The sequence below is a fragment of the Rosa rugosa genome, chromosome 7 (assembly GCF_958449725.1).
Source record: "Rosa rugosa chromosome 7, drRosRugo1.1, whole genome shotgun sequence".
NCBI lineage: Eukaryota > Viridiplantae > Streptophyta > Magnoliopsida > Rosales > Rosaceae > Rosa > Rosa rugosa.
Genome location: NC_084826.1, coordinates 26,132,070 through 26,147,491, shown reverse-complemented (window position 1 = coordinate 26,147,491; position 15,422 = coordinate 26,132,070). Strand labels below are relative to the sequence as shown.

The following is a 15,422-nucleotide window of genomic DNA, read 5'->3' as shown; positions in this document are numbered from 1 at the left end:
ATGTCTCTATTCATTACGTAGATATTTTAGTCTTCTTCTCAGTACTGTTACTGGCACTTATGCTATTTTACCTAATTATGCAATGATTGTTTATCCATTCAGGTCAGGCTGAAGAGATACTTGGAAATGAGGGAAACTCGATCATATCATGATGGAGGGCCTTGGAGGAGATAGATTATCTGCTTTGCCAGCGTTTTGGGTAATATGCATTTTGACTCTCTATGAGCAGCTCTTTTATTTGTTCTTATCTATGTGTACGCCACAAGCTGGTCGAGGACCTTGGATTTGTTCAAGGTTATGTAGAACTAACTTTAGGAGAATGATCTTCTTTTGTCCTGCTTTTTCTTCTGCCACTGGCAATTTTACTGTCTATCAAGCCAGTGCAATTTCCAGCTTGCACTTTTGGGATATGTTTCAAAGTTTATGTTTTATTTTATTTTAACCTAAAAAATACAGTAAAATGTTTTATTTTATTTTAACCTCCAAAAATGCAGTAAAGGTCATTTCCAGCTTGCACTTTTGGGCTAGTTTCAAAGCTGTGCACGCATAGCTCATGGCATCCATATATTCTCCTGCAGGATGTACTTGAAAGAAGAGGCTTTAAGGAATCCAGCTTCTTGAATGAGGTGGCAGAGGTGGTTAGAATCGTTAAGTAATTAGGAGTTGCTCTTTTCATTTGCACATCTTCCAGCTCCAGCGACGATGATACCCCCAATGCTAAGGTAAACTAATAGCGATTTGGTTGGTTTTTAAGTTATTTTAAATGTTTTGCAGATTGCAAACCATCTTAATACTGTGTTTCTAGCATTAGGGGAAAGCCTTTGACGGTCTTGCTCCAAGTGAATACAAGTGGAGAAGAATGTAAGTTTACTGGATTTGAGCTACAACTTTCACAGAAATGTTTTGTCTATTTCTTTCTGTACCTGTATGTGGATTAAATTTTTCTCAATTAGTGCTTGACTTTGGGAATTGGAAGATTGTTTATGAGGGATATGTTTATATTATTGTATTAGCGTCTGTAATGCACAATATCTTTGTTTTATTGATTGTAATTTTTGGTTTGATTTTGTTCATTGTTTGCTTCCATTATTGTGATTATACCTTTTCATATGGTTTTTCATGCTCTGTCTACTATTAAGGTAGTTCAGGCAAACATTGTTTGCTGCAGCCAAATCAGAAGTTTCTGGTGCTGCTTCTATGACTCGGACGACGGCCACCCGCTTGAGGAGTTCTTTGAATTAGCAGATAGGAAGCCTGATGAAGAAATGGCAGTTGTATATGGTACATGCTTTTTGTTTCCATTGTTTTCTGTTGTTCAGCGCATTTTTGAATTGGGTTATTGGATTGTATACTTTGTGAGGATCAATTGAAGGAATTTAAAGTGCAAGGCAGAGGTTAATTAGTTTTGCTTTTCACATAGGGTGTAAATGCAGACTTTTTGATGGCTTGCATTAGGATACAATTGTTCATCAAGTTTCACATATTTACATATTTAAAATTTTGTGCGAGAATACCAAGTGCAATGTATTTTTAAGTTAGATCTTTAAACCTACGAAATTTGATAAAAGGTATCGAAGTTGATTGTTCAACTGTGTGTACAGCGCGTGACAACTGTGGAAATACACATCAACCTCAAATCTGGATGAGGAAGGATGCATAAATGAATGATCTGTGATTCCAGGTCTTGGTTGCACTGATAACTTCTAGAGTAAGGAATCAGTCATCAAGTTTATGAAACTTGGTCGCACTGATAACTTCTCACACTATAAGGTAAAAACACACCTGATTAAATATGAAATTATTTCTAAGATATGCTGCATCATTAATGAATAGAAGGTTGTTACGAAAAGACTGTTCTATTTCTTTTCTTCTTCTTTTTCCGCTGACAGTTTCCTTTGAAGTTTCAAGTGATCTCATAATTAAAGTAAAGGGAAGCAGATATTTGCTTCACAAGGTATACTAATTAAAAAAGTTCCTCACAAAATCCAATTGATTATTGCAGATCAATGGTTTCTTGAAATTAATTCGTTCATTCATTTTCACAGGTCACACAATTTCCACTTCTGTCGAGGTCTTTGAGGCTACGGAAGTTCTGCTATGCTATCAGAGTCACCCTCAGAACCCACAACATTGTAGCTGCTAGCAGAAATGCTGAATTCTTGGACAACTGAGAAAGTTGAGAAGGGAAACTTGATATATAAGCTCCAAGCGTTCTTCAAATCTTGCATGCTCCATGGCTAGAGGGACGGAATTTCCACTCTACAAAGCACGAAGGTGACAACCTTTCAGATCAGTACACAAAGATTTGTTATATCGGTGGGGATGTTATTAGAATCTCTTAGATTGTTGGTTGGTTCTGGAATTGAAGGCTTAATAGTAGAATCTAACATGTAAATGCATATGCATGTAATTCTTTAAATTCCAAGTTCTGATATCCATATTGAGTTGATAAAACCGTTTCTATTATCTACATTAACCCAAAGCAGTCTCTTAACCCAAAACCCAATCCAATTTAAGATAAGAGATTATTGAGTCGGCCTCTTGCTTCGTATTGGTTTGTTTCTTATTTTCAGTCAGTTTTTTTTCTTTTTTCTTTTTTCCTATGTCATTGTACATTGTTTTTAACCAGCAAAATTGATATATGTTTGTTGTCTTAGAAGTTCGTCTCTTTCTGTTTTGAAATTGTGATTGTCCCAATATTTTGATGGCTTGGAGATTTATTTGTCTGGTATGAATGTGAAACAAGAATCATTTACAAAGTTCCAGTGGTGATCATGTGCTCAGAGAACATCCTCAGTTGAATCGATAGGTATGTTCTTGGACCAAGCATGATTGTTTGATAGGTATCTTTTTGTTTGATTAAAAAAAAAGATGATTATCTGTTGATATTTTAATTTTATAAACCTCCAGTCTGAGTTTTATGTTAAGAGAGGTTTGCATAATATGCGTTGATCAGTGAATTTGATAAGATTTTTGAGCTTGATAATCATGGATTTGATCTAGATATGTACCTAATTGTTGTTAGGTTTCTTTTGCGTCTAAAGCATACAATGGCAATTTTTTAGTAGTGTGATCTGTGGTCAAGATGATTTGTGAGTTTTCCTTTTATGTTATGCTTTAGGTGAGATAGCTTATTATATCTTTGACATGAATCTAAGGACGCAAAACATGAATTTGGGTATTTGGTTTTGGTTGTAGTGGTTTGCTAGATAGAAAACTTTAATTATTATTCAAATTGCATGAATGAGTTCATAAACATTAGCTCTGTATCAAAATCAGGTAACGAATTTATGGTTTGTATCTGAATAAGAATAAGAAACTAAAGTACTGCAAATTTGCAAACAGCTTTGTCTCAATAATTTGCTGATGACGAAATGAATTCAAATTCAAATACTCAATAAGAACTTCATTTACATAGTATTCATTTAATAACAATGAATTCAAGATCAGATTTCCACAATAACAAAAGTTAACTTTGTTAAATCCCCCATGAAAACTAAAGAGTTGCTGCTACTGATATAAAAACTTCCAAACAATGGTCACAACTTCAATGTTGTTTTGATGTTTGCTTTTCTTTATGACTAATTATCGCTACTAAACAGTTCTCCTTTGCATTTTTTTTTTCTTTCTTTTGTAATGATTTTTCAATTTCATACTAGGACATGTCTGCTGGAGCAAGGGACAGCTTACAAACCCAGTTTTCAATTTCATTCATATCTGTTGTTTAAATTTTCCCTTTAGTATGCATATAGAAAAGTTAAGAAACAACTTAATGTAGCTTTTCCTATTGCTTTTGCAGATTATATCCTCAGGCTGTTGAGAAGGCTTCACAAACTGATAAGCTGTTTGTGCTTCTCCAAACAGCATTCATAATTTTCAAAAGTAGAAGACTTAACTGTCATTAAGATTCATAACCTTTAGTTCAATTTCGACAGTGCTTTGAACCAAGCCTGCATTATATATTAGTAACCTTCAATGCTTTTAGCTAGAGAATAGCATTGTGAATTTTGAGGAACCTTACATGCTAGGCTCACTAACTTCGGAAAGGGCAACTAAATTGTGAATTTTGCAAACCGATCTTATTTATATATCTGAGTAAAAGAAATTTGATTAGTAAGAGCTAACTGGGAGTGCCTGTTTTGAAGGATTAAAGTTAGAGATAGAAGTTAAAATGGATTTTGTGTTTATGCTTTTGTTTTGAGTTACCCTTTTAGGCTTTTGTTTTGATCTTTGAGTGAGATGTAAAATCAGACTGTGTGGAATTGATCATACCTATAGTGTTTTCATAATTTGTTTATTCTTTACCTTTGATGTTTCAAAAATTTCCGGTTTTGCACATCTAAACCACTGGAATATTTGTATAAAAGAAGAAGTTAATAGGCTATTTTGTTTGCTTTGTTTGATTCCATTTGATTTCTGTCAGTTTTATATGCAGCAAGTTCAATTATTCTCCTTAATTTCAGTTTTTACATTTGCAGCAAGTCTTAGACCAACCTTTAACTTCTTAAATCACTTTATACTCTTTTAATATCTCGAGCTATAGGAATGAAGAAAACACAATGCAGACAGGGGAACCTACTTTCTACTCTCATATTTCAATTTACTCTCTGTATACCTTCTCTTTTAACTTTTGAACATAAAGCTGCTCACAAAATTAGCAACCAAATATATTGCTTACTAATAATGGTACATACTTTTACAGTTATAGAGTCCATGCCACCATTGAAGATCCAAACAGTGAAGCCACAGTCAAGCTTAGAGGAAAACCAGCTGAACAATTGCTTGGAATGACTTGCAGAGAGAACTCATAAACAATTACCCTTATGCTCCACAGGAAACATTGCCAGAAGAAATATTGCAAGCAAAAGGGCAAATTCACATTTTCCTAATCCAAATCAGTGAAGCAAATGACTTCATAGTGAAAGGTATCTTTCCAAGCACAAAGAATCAACCAAGTGCCAGCACACCAGCTCATCCACTGTATGACAAAAAAAGATCCGTCGATAAAAGAAGAAGACAACTATTTGCTACCAATCCAGACAGCTTATAGGAAGATTGTGAATGTTCTTAATATGGGTCCTCGACCTAAATTACGTGATCTTCAATTCCCATGACAATGTGATATCAGAATTTGAATCAAAGATGCACATAAAGCCGAAGTTTTGACCTTGCTAAGGCATAATATACCCCGCTTCATAACCTTGCTTCTATAGGTTTGGTTGCGTAAGGAGCCATTTTCTTGGGTTGCAGAAATATAAGCTAAGCAGTCATGAGATGGTTATCCGGAACCCTTGTCCGTGGAGCTAAGGGGGCTTCAATCCTTACTCTTATCCCCCGGACTTAGTAGGCCCCGGTGCAAATCCGAGGCCTTGACCAGGGTCCGGAACCAGAATTCTAGATACATCAAGCTCTGGCGGTCTGGTCAGTAAGCTTGCATAGGTGCTTTGCTTCATGAAGTTTCATTCAACACTAGACATGAAAAAAGGTATCTAAAAATTACAGTAACTGTCTCAACTCAACCCTCCACAAACTATCGAGAAAAGAAAGAAAAAGAGAACAGAAGAAAGAAAAAAAGGTAGATATTCTAATGACCCACTTGCTAACTTTCTTCAACTTTCTCAAATGTACTCAAATGGGTCACTGGGAATCGTTCAGCATTTTGGACATTGATTTATGTTTACGTCCTACAGATCTGTCTTTTCCTTTCAGCTGCCCTGCACTCGACTGCTGAAACAAATTAACGAAAATGACCCTCCCCTCCCGTACGTTGATACAATAAGGCTCTTTATTAAACTAGATGAATCTTAAAAGGACATGAAGACAGGCAAAAGTGAAAGTGGTAGCAGCATCTCAAGCCGCGGCAAGCAAAGTCAAGAGGAAGACACAGACATTAGCGGTACCAAAATCCTCAGAAGATTTCAAGAATCCTATTACAGTGACCCTTAAATAGATAGCTAGTTTTTGTGATCGTTAAGAATGACAATGGTCTTTTACTGTCAGCCATCATTCATGAACTAATAAAAGAAGCACACTGATCATATGCATATATGCCATTATTGCTAGCCAGCCCATTGTACGTTGAAAGCAATACTAACAATCAAGCAACGTGATTTGTCCTTCCTGAGAGAGCTAGCAGCCATTAGCACAGTTAAAATTCGAAGAATTGATTCTAATTCTTGCATTAGAAAAATTTGCAGCATGAAGTAAATGAATATGACAATATGAGGTGACACCAACTACCGCAAAATATTTACAAATCTACAGAATGTGAATCATCTATGAATTCTACTTTTTCTCGAAAAGGGTTTTTGATGCTCATCTCAAACTGTTCTAATAGAAACATAACTACACTAATACTCACAAAGTGCTACAGAAATGAGTATTAAACTTGCAAGAATTGAACTGCCATAGTGTGTTGACAAATACGATTCACAACACAGACAGAAAGTTATTCTTCCCAGACCGGAGTAGACTGAAATCCCTAATATCAGAAAGAACACATCAGAAATCAATGGTATTTGTTGTCAATTAGCTGTCAAATCCTAAAGAAATTAAAACAAATTCAAAAGTAATGAGGCAATTGGTTTTCTAAAATGTAAAAAGTTCATGCCTGCATGAAGATGTCATTGTTGAAGATTGTTTATGGTGTAGAGAATCCCCAATAACAAACAAGGGGAGGTCACTCCATCATAACTCTTCTAATTTACTCTACTGGATACCAATCTTGCATCATGAATTCAGGGTGCTTTTTTCCCTTCACAAGAGACCAGAAGTTGCCAGCATCTGATGCCTTTCTTATTTCTCTCTTCACTTTCCCCTCTTAGCGTGCTTTGCATGTTTTTCTCCGTTAGTTCATCCCCTCAATTTTTTTTATTATCTCAAACTTAAGTTGCTGTGCCCAGACTTCTGATACCTATAAATAACAGCACACACGAACCATTTCTCATTGTGTCCAATTCCTAGGTTCCTTCATTGATTCTAGGATAGACTCTCTACCTCGAACTATTCCTTGTGATTAATTATGGCATCACAACCTACTCGTCCTTGGTTTCGACTAAGCTCCATGGTGCGGCCAGCCCCGGCACCAACCCCAGCTCCTGCACCAGCCCCGGCTCCTACACCAGCCCCGGCTCCTGCACCAGCCCCGGCACCAACCCCTGCCCCTGCACCTGTGGTTCGACCTACATTGAGGCCGCTAGCTTCTCTTCCTCCTGTTGAACCCACTCCACCACCACCAGCGGTCCGAGCTCCAACTCCGCCAGCACCAGCAGCCCCAACTCCAACTCCAGCGCCACCAGCGGTCCGAGCTCCAACTCCGCCCGCACTAGCAGCCCCAACTCCAACTCCACGGCCACTAGCAGCCCCAACTCCAACTCCACGGCCATCTGCTGTGGCACCCCCACCGGTTGCTGCTACTCCAGCACCACCACCACCTCTGGCTGTGGCGAGTTCTACTGCATCTGTTCCATCGTCCCCAGCTCGTGGCGTTAGTTCTGCTCCCTCAGCAGCATCCCCTCCTGCAGCTGCAATTGCCATCACATCCTCTTCATCAGTACCATCATCTCCTGTAAAGGTAGCCCCATCCTCTACATCAGGGGTGCCATCTCCTAGAAGCAGGGTCACTACTTCAGTGTCCGACTATCCAGCTACCTCAAGAGCAGTACCACCACCACAGACTTCTCCTCCAAAACCCGCAGCTGCTACATTTTCAGTGCCACGACAAACTTATTCTCCGCCTAAACCCAGAAGCACAACCATTTCATTACCCAGTACTGCTCGGGAGCCTAGTCCCAGTTACATTCAGCCTCCCAGAACCCTTAAGCCGGTGAATAATACCCCACCTCAGTCGCCTAGCAGGCCCAAACCTACTGCCCCGCCACCCTCTCCTCTCAAACTGCCACCATCTCAGTTAAGGTCCAGCACTGCAGATCAAACTGATCAAAGGATTCCATTAGAGGCTGAGCAGAAGACGGTGCTGGTCCAAAAGACCATTGATCAAAAGCCGACTTCCTGGTTCAGTACTGGAGTCTCAAAGCAGGATCATGACTCTACTCGTGAGTCCCAAAGGCCTGGCAATCATGCCCACCATGCAAAGCAGGAAGAGAAAATCACCAAGAAGAAGTTATCATCTGATTCTGAGGAGGCTTCAGGCATGAGGGTCATAACTCTTGCAGGTGATAACAAAGGGGCTTATATGGAACTCATGCGATCCCCTAATAAACATCATGAGCAACGTGGGGAGCATTCTCATTATCTTTTCAAGAAAGGCCACAATGGTAAGTCGGCACAGACCGTTGGGAGTCATGAATCTGATAAAAGCCACAGCAGCAGCAGCAGTGGCGAGGAAGGCAAGCCAAAAATGAAGGACAAAAGTCACCACAAAGGAATTAAGGCAGGGAGCTCATCACAGCTGCCTCTGAGTTCATTCACAAACAGCAATGTTCAAGGTATCAACAACTCCGTTGTGTACAACAGTTCCTGCACTCACCACGACCCGGGCGTGCACCTTGCTCTCACTAGGAAGCCCAATGGGGATGGATTCGATGTCAAGAGCCATGTCAACGGCCGACACAGTTAAGTGGGAGACAAAAAGCACAACAACACACAACTGAGAATCGACCAAAGGAGAACTGTTAAACGGTTTTAATTAATTACTTTCATGTTTTTGGATTTATTAGGCTCTACTATATAACTTGTGATGAGAGAATAAAATATGAGTGATATTATATGTAAGTGTTGGAAAAAGGGGGCATATATGGGTTCTGATTCTTCAGCTTCCACTCCTAGTTGGATGTGACTGAAGATTGTTGATCGCCTTGTTTCCTAATAATAAGGGTCTATGGCCATGCAGTGCTAGATCAATACCACAAAAGGGAACTTGTATCTTTTCTTATTAATACTACGTACTGCAGCCTAAATTTGATTCAGAAACTCATTACACGGACCATCTGGGCATTTCATCATTACTATAATGCAACGTTTCTGAGCATATATAGCAAATCTAAAGTGCGAAACTTGAACAATTAATGAATAACAGGCTTCTCCGAGAAACAAGAACTTCATTCGTCACGGGCATGGTATCAGATAAAAAGTTGGGTTCTTGATTGGATTGGAGTTGGACCCAGAAGAATCTCGGAGGAGTTGCTTGTTTCCTCGGAAAAGTGTGGAGCCGGGAGAAAGGAGAAAGAGTATGAGGTGGAAATATCCTAAAGCGCCTAAGCACTGGAACATTCTACTGTTCATGTGAGGTGAAAAGACGGTTGTGCCCTCGAGTGTGTTCGGAACGGATCCAGCTCTGAGAGTACAGGCAGGCGTGGCCATCAAGCTGTCCGATAGCATCAGACGCGAGTATCGACCACATCGATACGTAGGTTGGGCTTAAACCACCGATTAGGAGAGGTTGGTTTTCTATGCTTATATATTTGCCAGATTTGAGATTTTCAATTTTTGATTTGCTGGGGTGGGAATAGAAGAGAAGAGGAGGGATTCAAGATTGTGGTGGAGGGTTTGGGTTTGGGTTTGTTTCTGGAGAGGTGGTTTTTCAATTTTTGCATTGAGTATAAACTGTGCATCGAGTTAGAATTGCTCTTTGGAGAAATAGAGGCGCCTCTTCTTAATATCCAGGTAACCTTCAATTTGGTTGTCATCTCATTATTTCTGATCAAGTTGTTTTCTTTCTGAATCTTCCTTTAGGCATCGAAATCGTGTGCTTTATGGTCTCATGTTCTGAAAAATTGCAGTCTTGGTCTTAAGCATAGAGTTTCAAACCAAATGCAGCATATGGCTTAATGTTATGAAAGAAGCAGGAAGATTCCTCCTTTTGGTTGGTGTTGGCCTTCACCGAGAAATTCTTTTAAGATCATAGTTACGTTGGGGTTGAAGAATAGGGGACTTGATCTATGCTGGCATTTGTTCCAATTTTAATGGAGTTTGTCTGTCTTTAATTCAGGGTTTAGTACTCTACATTCGTGATAGTATTACAAGTGATTGATGAATAAAAGTTGGAATAGTGATTCTATATCTCTTTTGGTGTTTGAGGTAGAGGTGTGCATGTAATGTAGGAATCAAACTTCAAATATGGACCGGCCTTGCTCGCCTCTACGACAAGGGGTCTCAGTAAACTCTACACCTTGAAAACCCTACTTCTCTTAACTGTGAATGAGGAGACATTCTGCTTATTCTTTGCTTTGGAGTTGGGGTAGGATAGAGTGAATGGAGAAAAGCATGTACAACAACTGTGGTTTCTGTTAATGCACGACCTGCTACTGCTGTCCAAAGACTGCAGCAGAATCCTTTGTACAGTGTCCATAGAAATAATTTGTCCTCCTTTTCTATGTAAAGTATTGTGTTAGTAGATACCTCCAAAATAAAGTGAAAACTTATTTTTGGTTTCGGAAAAAATCATTGAAGTAATATAAGAATACAGGTTTATGTTTGAGATCGTGCTGCAGCAAATGTAGCTATATATATATATATATATATATATATTCCACAACGTGTTTTTTCTCTCTTCTTTTTTCATCTATTTGTGCAGCTTAGTGATGTGGTGAAACCTGTCTGAGCTGGCATCTCTCTTATTAGATATTGTTTGAATCAATTGATTGTTTATTAGTTGAGACAATGATAGAGGAAAACAGGACATAAATTATAATGCCCGCTTAAAGTCACTATCTGAACCCTATATTGTCAATCAAGGGTTCTGTGATAAGTTGTGAAAAGGATTCTGTGTGTGCACCGGAACATATATATATATATATATGTAGGCCCGTTCCAAAGCGGACGTCCGCACTTCGCTAAAGTGCGGACGGCGACGCAGACGGCGACGCAGCGGAGGCGTTCCAGGCGGCAATGGCGGCGCGCGGCTTGCAGGAGGGAGGCCGGAGGCATCTCAGACGGTTGTGGGCAGCGTTCGAGGTCGGGGTTGCAGGTTCTGGGCAGCAACCCGACCTGCAACTGCAGGTTTTCTGGGCAGCGCTGCAATGACGTCGCCGACGACTCCACCGACTGCAGACCTCTCCGCCCGACCCCTGGCGTCCTTCCGGCAACCCCCGCCGCTCCGTCGCGCCCCGAGCCAAGCTGCAGCGTCGCCGTCCGCACTTTAGCGAAAGTGCGGACGTCCTCTTTGGAACGGCTCCGTATATATATATATATATATATATATAATTAAGAGATCCAGAAAATCATGTAAATAAAGTGGAAAAGAGGCCTGACTTATGTTACTTAATGCAATAAATATGTTCTTTTTTTCACACAACACTAGCATGGGCATGCAGACTTACTGGAAGGATATGCACTGAGCATCAAGGGAAGAGCATTAGAAAGGGGTACGGTTGAAGGAGCTTTTGGTCTCTTCTGCATCTGGTAACAACTCTCTCTTTATAATCTTATGTTTTGGGACTGTTCTTCTTAAACCGTAGGTTGTGGTGATTAGACATGGGTTGTTTGGCTTTTTTATTTCTGTCTGATTTCCCTTTAGTATAACATCTATCTTGATTTTTTTGTTTTCTTGCAGCAGAGATACTGTGTGCACTTTATCAAAATAAACTTAGCTCATCAAAACGCAGTTTTCAAAAGGCTTCCTAAAACTGATGCATCTACCTTTTGAAGGTAAGTAAAACTCTGAAGACGACTACATTACATTCGTAGAAGTTAGCTGCACTCTCTTTAGATCAATTACTGTATTTGTTCCCGTATCATTTACTATTGGCTTCAGTGTTAACATTATTGTTCATTAGTGGATTGCACTGTTTCAAATTTAGTGTGGCTGTGAATATGAGAAGGTCAAAGTATAAATAAATATGAAATTGGATTAACTGCTAAATTAGAATCCTATTGCACCAAGTTAGTTTCCAATATGAGAATCCTATTAGCAGCTAAATGAAAACCCTATTATCCTCGATTAATCCCAAAAACAAAAAAAAAAAAAAAAAAAAATTCATTTAAACCTTCAGATGTAACCTTAACCTGAGACCTGTTTTTGCTGTATCTTTTGTTGTTTTCAAATTTTTCTGGTTAGGTGGCTCTTTATCAGTTATTTTGCTCTATGGAGGTTTATATTTCAATCTATTTCACTTTATATCATGTTTTTGTTTCTGTCAATATCAATCAGCTTACAAATGAAAAAAATGTGAATAACAATTGATGTCAATTTGGAAAAAAAACTGGCATTAAAATTTGCTACAAGTGCTATATGATCTGAATTATATGATTGTCTTTCTAACAAAGCCTTTCTTTATCTACAGCTATACTGCATAATATCTTGCTGACTTGATACAGCTTAAAATATATTTCTTCTGTTAATTGAAAACTATACTTCAAACTCTTAAATATTTGTTTGTATTTTGGACCACTGTATCCACTTCTCTTTATACTTTATAGCTTTTAAACTGTTTTGTTTTCTTTTTCTCTTTTGGAAAACTACACCTCCTATATTTTGATTGTTAATCCGCCAATAGTTTGTTCAAGTTGAATTTGATCTAATGTTCAAGATTCTGTATCACTTTGGTTCAAATGCTCATGTTATTCTTTATAGCTTTCAACTGCAGTTGTGCGAGTGATCTTTAACCATGTTCATCAATTTTTTTGAATCTGTGAATTTTGGATTTTGTTTTCTCTAAAAACAAAACATAATAAAACTACATATTGGTCTTTAAATCAACACAATTTTAGAAAACTACATGTAGCATCAATTAAAAAGTTTCTATAGTTCAATGAATCATCAAATTATTAAACTTTGGTTCTGCTATTTACATTTTTGTTCAATATCAGTTTTTTTTTTTTTTTTTTTTTTCTCTGTCTCTCTATAAACACTTTTGTTCAGTATCAGTATTCAACATCAATATTTTGCATTTACATTAAAATAGTAGAGATTAGTTCCACTGTTTTTGAATGCATTACTAAGTTTATTCCAGAATAATATATTCTTCACTTCAGTGGATTGCTTCTTTTTTCTACAGTCGTATAAGGAGGATTGAGAGGTTTAGGGTCGAAGAGATAGAGACAAAGAGACAGAAATCGGGTGTGTTTCTTTGCTTTGCACGAAGAGATAGAGAAAGATCAGAGGCAAGTTCTCACCTCATCATCTGAAATCGGAGGTTAGTTGCTCTCCCTCAAGTTTCAACCTTATTGCTTTGGATCGTTCGTCGTATTGTTTTGTTTAGATTTTGGTGAAAGACGTTACTGTGATTAATGAATCAATACACACTTTGGTTTGTATTTTATGTGCTTCCCTTCTGATCAGATTCCTACTTCTGAATCTGTGTAATCATCTATTGACCAAAAAGATCCAATCTTGCGTTGCGTGTTTTGATGGAGGTTTTGTTTCTCCTAATTAGTTTGAGTGATTATCTGGAGTAGATTTATTTATTCAGCTGTCCTAATAGGGGACTTCGATTTATCATAACTGCTTGAGAAAAGTTGTCCTGATATTTCTTTGTTTGAGTCTATCGTACCTGTGATCATAAACCGAATTTTTTGGGACAAGTTGGTTCAGTTTTCAATTCCTCAGTGCTTAGTATATAGCTTTGCCTGATATATTTGTCTAGCTTTGCCAGATATATATATCACTTTCTGTTGGTATATTTGTGTAGCTTTGCCAGACATCGATATGTATATATATATATATATATCTGTGTAGCTTTGTCATGAAGCATACTTTCATGTGCTTTATGTATCTATACATCTATGAATTAATTGGTACTAGGAGATGCATTTATGATTGATGATATCACTCAAATGGTTCATGCATATGTGATTTCATCTTGAATTGTTGGGTGGATCCATCAAATTCAACAATGTATGCTCTATTATTTTAGTAGGTTGGTTCTTATTTCCTCATAAACACCCATTTTGACATATTATAATGAAGAACGAAAGTCAAGTTGCTGATGTTCAATTTAGGCTTTTAAAGATAGGTAGATCAGATGGATATATAGTAAACTGGAAACATATATATAATGCAAATTGTGACTGAATATTTCTCAAGCTAGCTAGGTTAGGTGAGAATGTTGGATAAAAAAAGATCAAGAATTGGAAATCTAAAAACTGGTATGTTATTAAGGTCCAGATCTCTTTCACTTTCAATGTAAATCAAATAAAGAAATACAGAACCAATCAAAAGCATGTATGATTCCTTTGATTTCAGTAGGTAAAATTATTTCTGAGCTTATGATGGGTTTGCATGCTTTTTTGTTAGATTAGAATCACGGTACAAACTTTATGGTGCTTTGGAGAACTATGTAATTGGTAATTGGTTTTGTGAATCAGGTGTTTAATTCAGAAATTGGAGGTGTTTTTGGAGTAATAGAAGGGACTGTGGTGTTCTGAATTGTGGCTTTGGTGGGTTTGGCGAGAGTGAGGATCGCAGGTTTGGCCATTTTCTTCTACTTTTGTTTTTGTTAGTTGTGTTTATAGTTGTTGTTGGTTTTGAATTGCTATGGGTTTTTACGTTTTTGGGCTTTTGTTTGTCTTCAGAGTTGGGATTTGGGTAATTGGTTGGAAAGGTTTCAAGCTTTGTTTCTGATGTTTGGTCATTTCAAAATTTTCATTGGATGGTTGCTCGCTTGATTTCGTAGATTTACTTTGTCATGTTCAATCAGATTAGTTGGTATTGATTGGCATTGATTTATTGACTTTGGTTGATTTGTAGATGTAGATTAGCTTTATCATTGTCAATTTGTGATTTTCAAATTGTTATTATGGTAGCCACTTTGGGTATTCTCCAGATGTCTTGATCGAGCTAGAGCCAGAGAAGGCCGTAGTACCTCAATTTGTAAACATTGTTTTTAACATTTTGTAAACATTGTTATTCTTCTTCTTTCTTGCTGTCTTGCTTTTTTATGTTTTGATTTCAATTTGGGTCTGAGATTTTATTCTTAGTCTTCCTTGCTGTTTTGTTTAGTGTAAAAGGTCTTATTTACTGAGAAAAGAAATTTCAGTCCAACAATGTCAACAATTAAGCCTATAGCAGATTGCAGCATGCTAGAATGATAATTTCAATATGGGAAACGTATCCAATATCAACAATTTTGTGATTCCTTTATATATATATAAGTTTCATAGAATTGTAATTTAATTCCAATGCTTTCATCGTGGGATCAATTTATATATGTGACATTTGATTAGGCCATGCTTTGTTTCTCAGACACTGCATTAGGCCATGCTTTGCTTCTCACACTCTTTATGACTCTGATCATAAAGAATTCTCTCCCAGACCTCCAGCTTTTTATTTTGACTGGGAATTTGTGCAAGGATTTTAGAGGTGCCAGCTTTTTTGTGGTTCGATGTGTTTCGTTGGGTTTATACATATAATGGTTAAAAGAAGCATGCTTTGATTCTTGCTCTTATACTGGAATTGACTACTAGAGAAATCGAAATCGCCATATTTTCTGACTTTGATCTAATTTTGTGTTGACAAAATTGTG

General features: G+C 37.7%; 1 protein-coding gene and 2 long non-coding RNA genes across 9 annotated transcripts; all 3 read left to right on the top strand.

Annotated features, from left to right (window-relative positions):
- Positions 1-19: 19 nt before the first annotated feature.
- Positions 20-6,015, top strand: LOC133723775 (uncharacterized). Of its 7 annotated transcripts, none has more exons than XR_009853256.1 (8): positions 20-199; positions 579-722; positions 806-861; positions 1,149-1,281; positions 1,602-1,770; positions 1,890-1,954; positions 2,046-2,809; positions 3,800-6,015. It is a non-coding gene; the product is annotated as an uncharacterized LOC133723775 (long non-coding RNA). The 7 variants fall into 7 exon arrangements; XR_009853257.1 differs by having other exon boundaries at positions 21-199; positions 4,703-6,012; XR_009853259.1 differs by having other exon boundaries at positions 22-199; positions 2,046-2,274; positions 4,703-6,015.
- A 1,048-nt stretch (positions 6,016-7,063) lies between these two features.
- On the top strand, positions 7,064-8,578 carry LOC133723117 (vegetative cell wall protein gp1-like). The gene has a single exon (XM_062149946.1). The coding sequence runs from the start codon at positions 7,064-7,066 to the stop codon at positions 8,576-8,578; it is 1,515 nt and encodes a 504-aa protein (XP_062005930.1).
- Positions 8,579-9,630: 1,052 nt separating this feature from the next.
- On the top strand, positions 9,631-15,164 carry LOC133723773 (uncharacterized). The gene is made up of 6 exons (XR_009853252.1): positions 9,631-9,823; positions 11,274-11,361; positions 11,513-11,607; positions 12,957-13,094; positions 14,266-14,365; positions 15,143-15,164. It is a non-coding gene; the product is annotated as an uncharacterized LOC133723773 (long non-coding RNA).
- Positions 15,165-15,422: the final 258 nt, after the last annotated feature.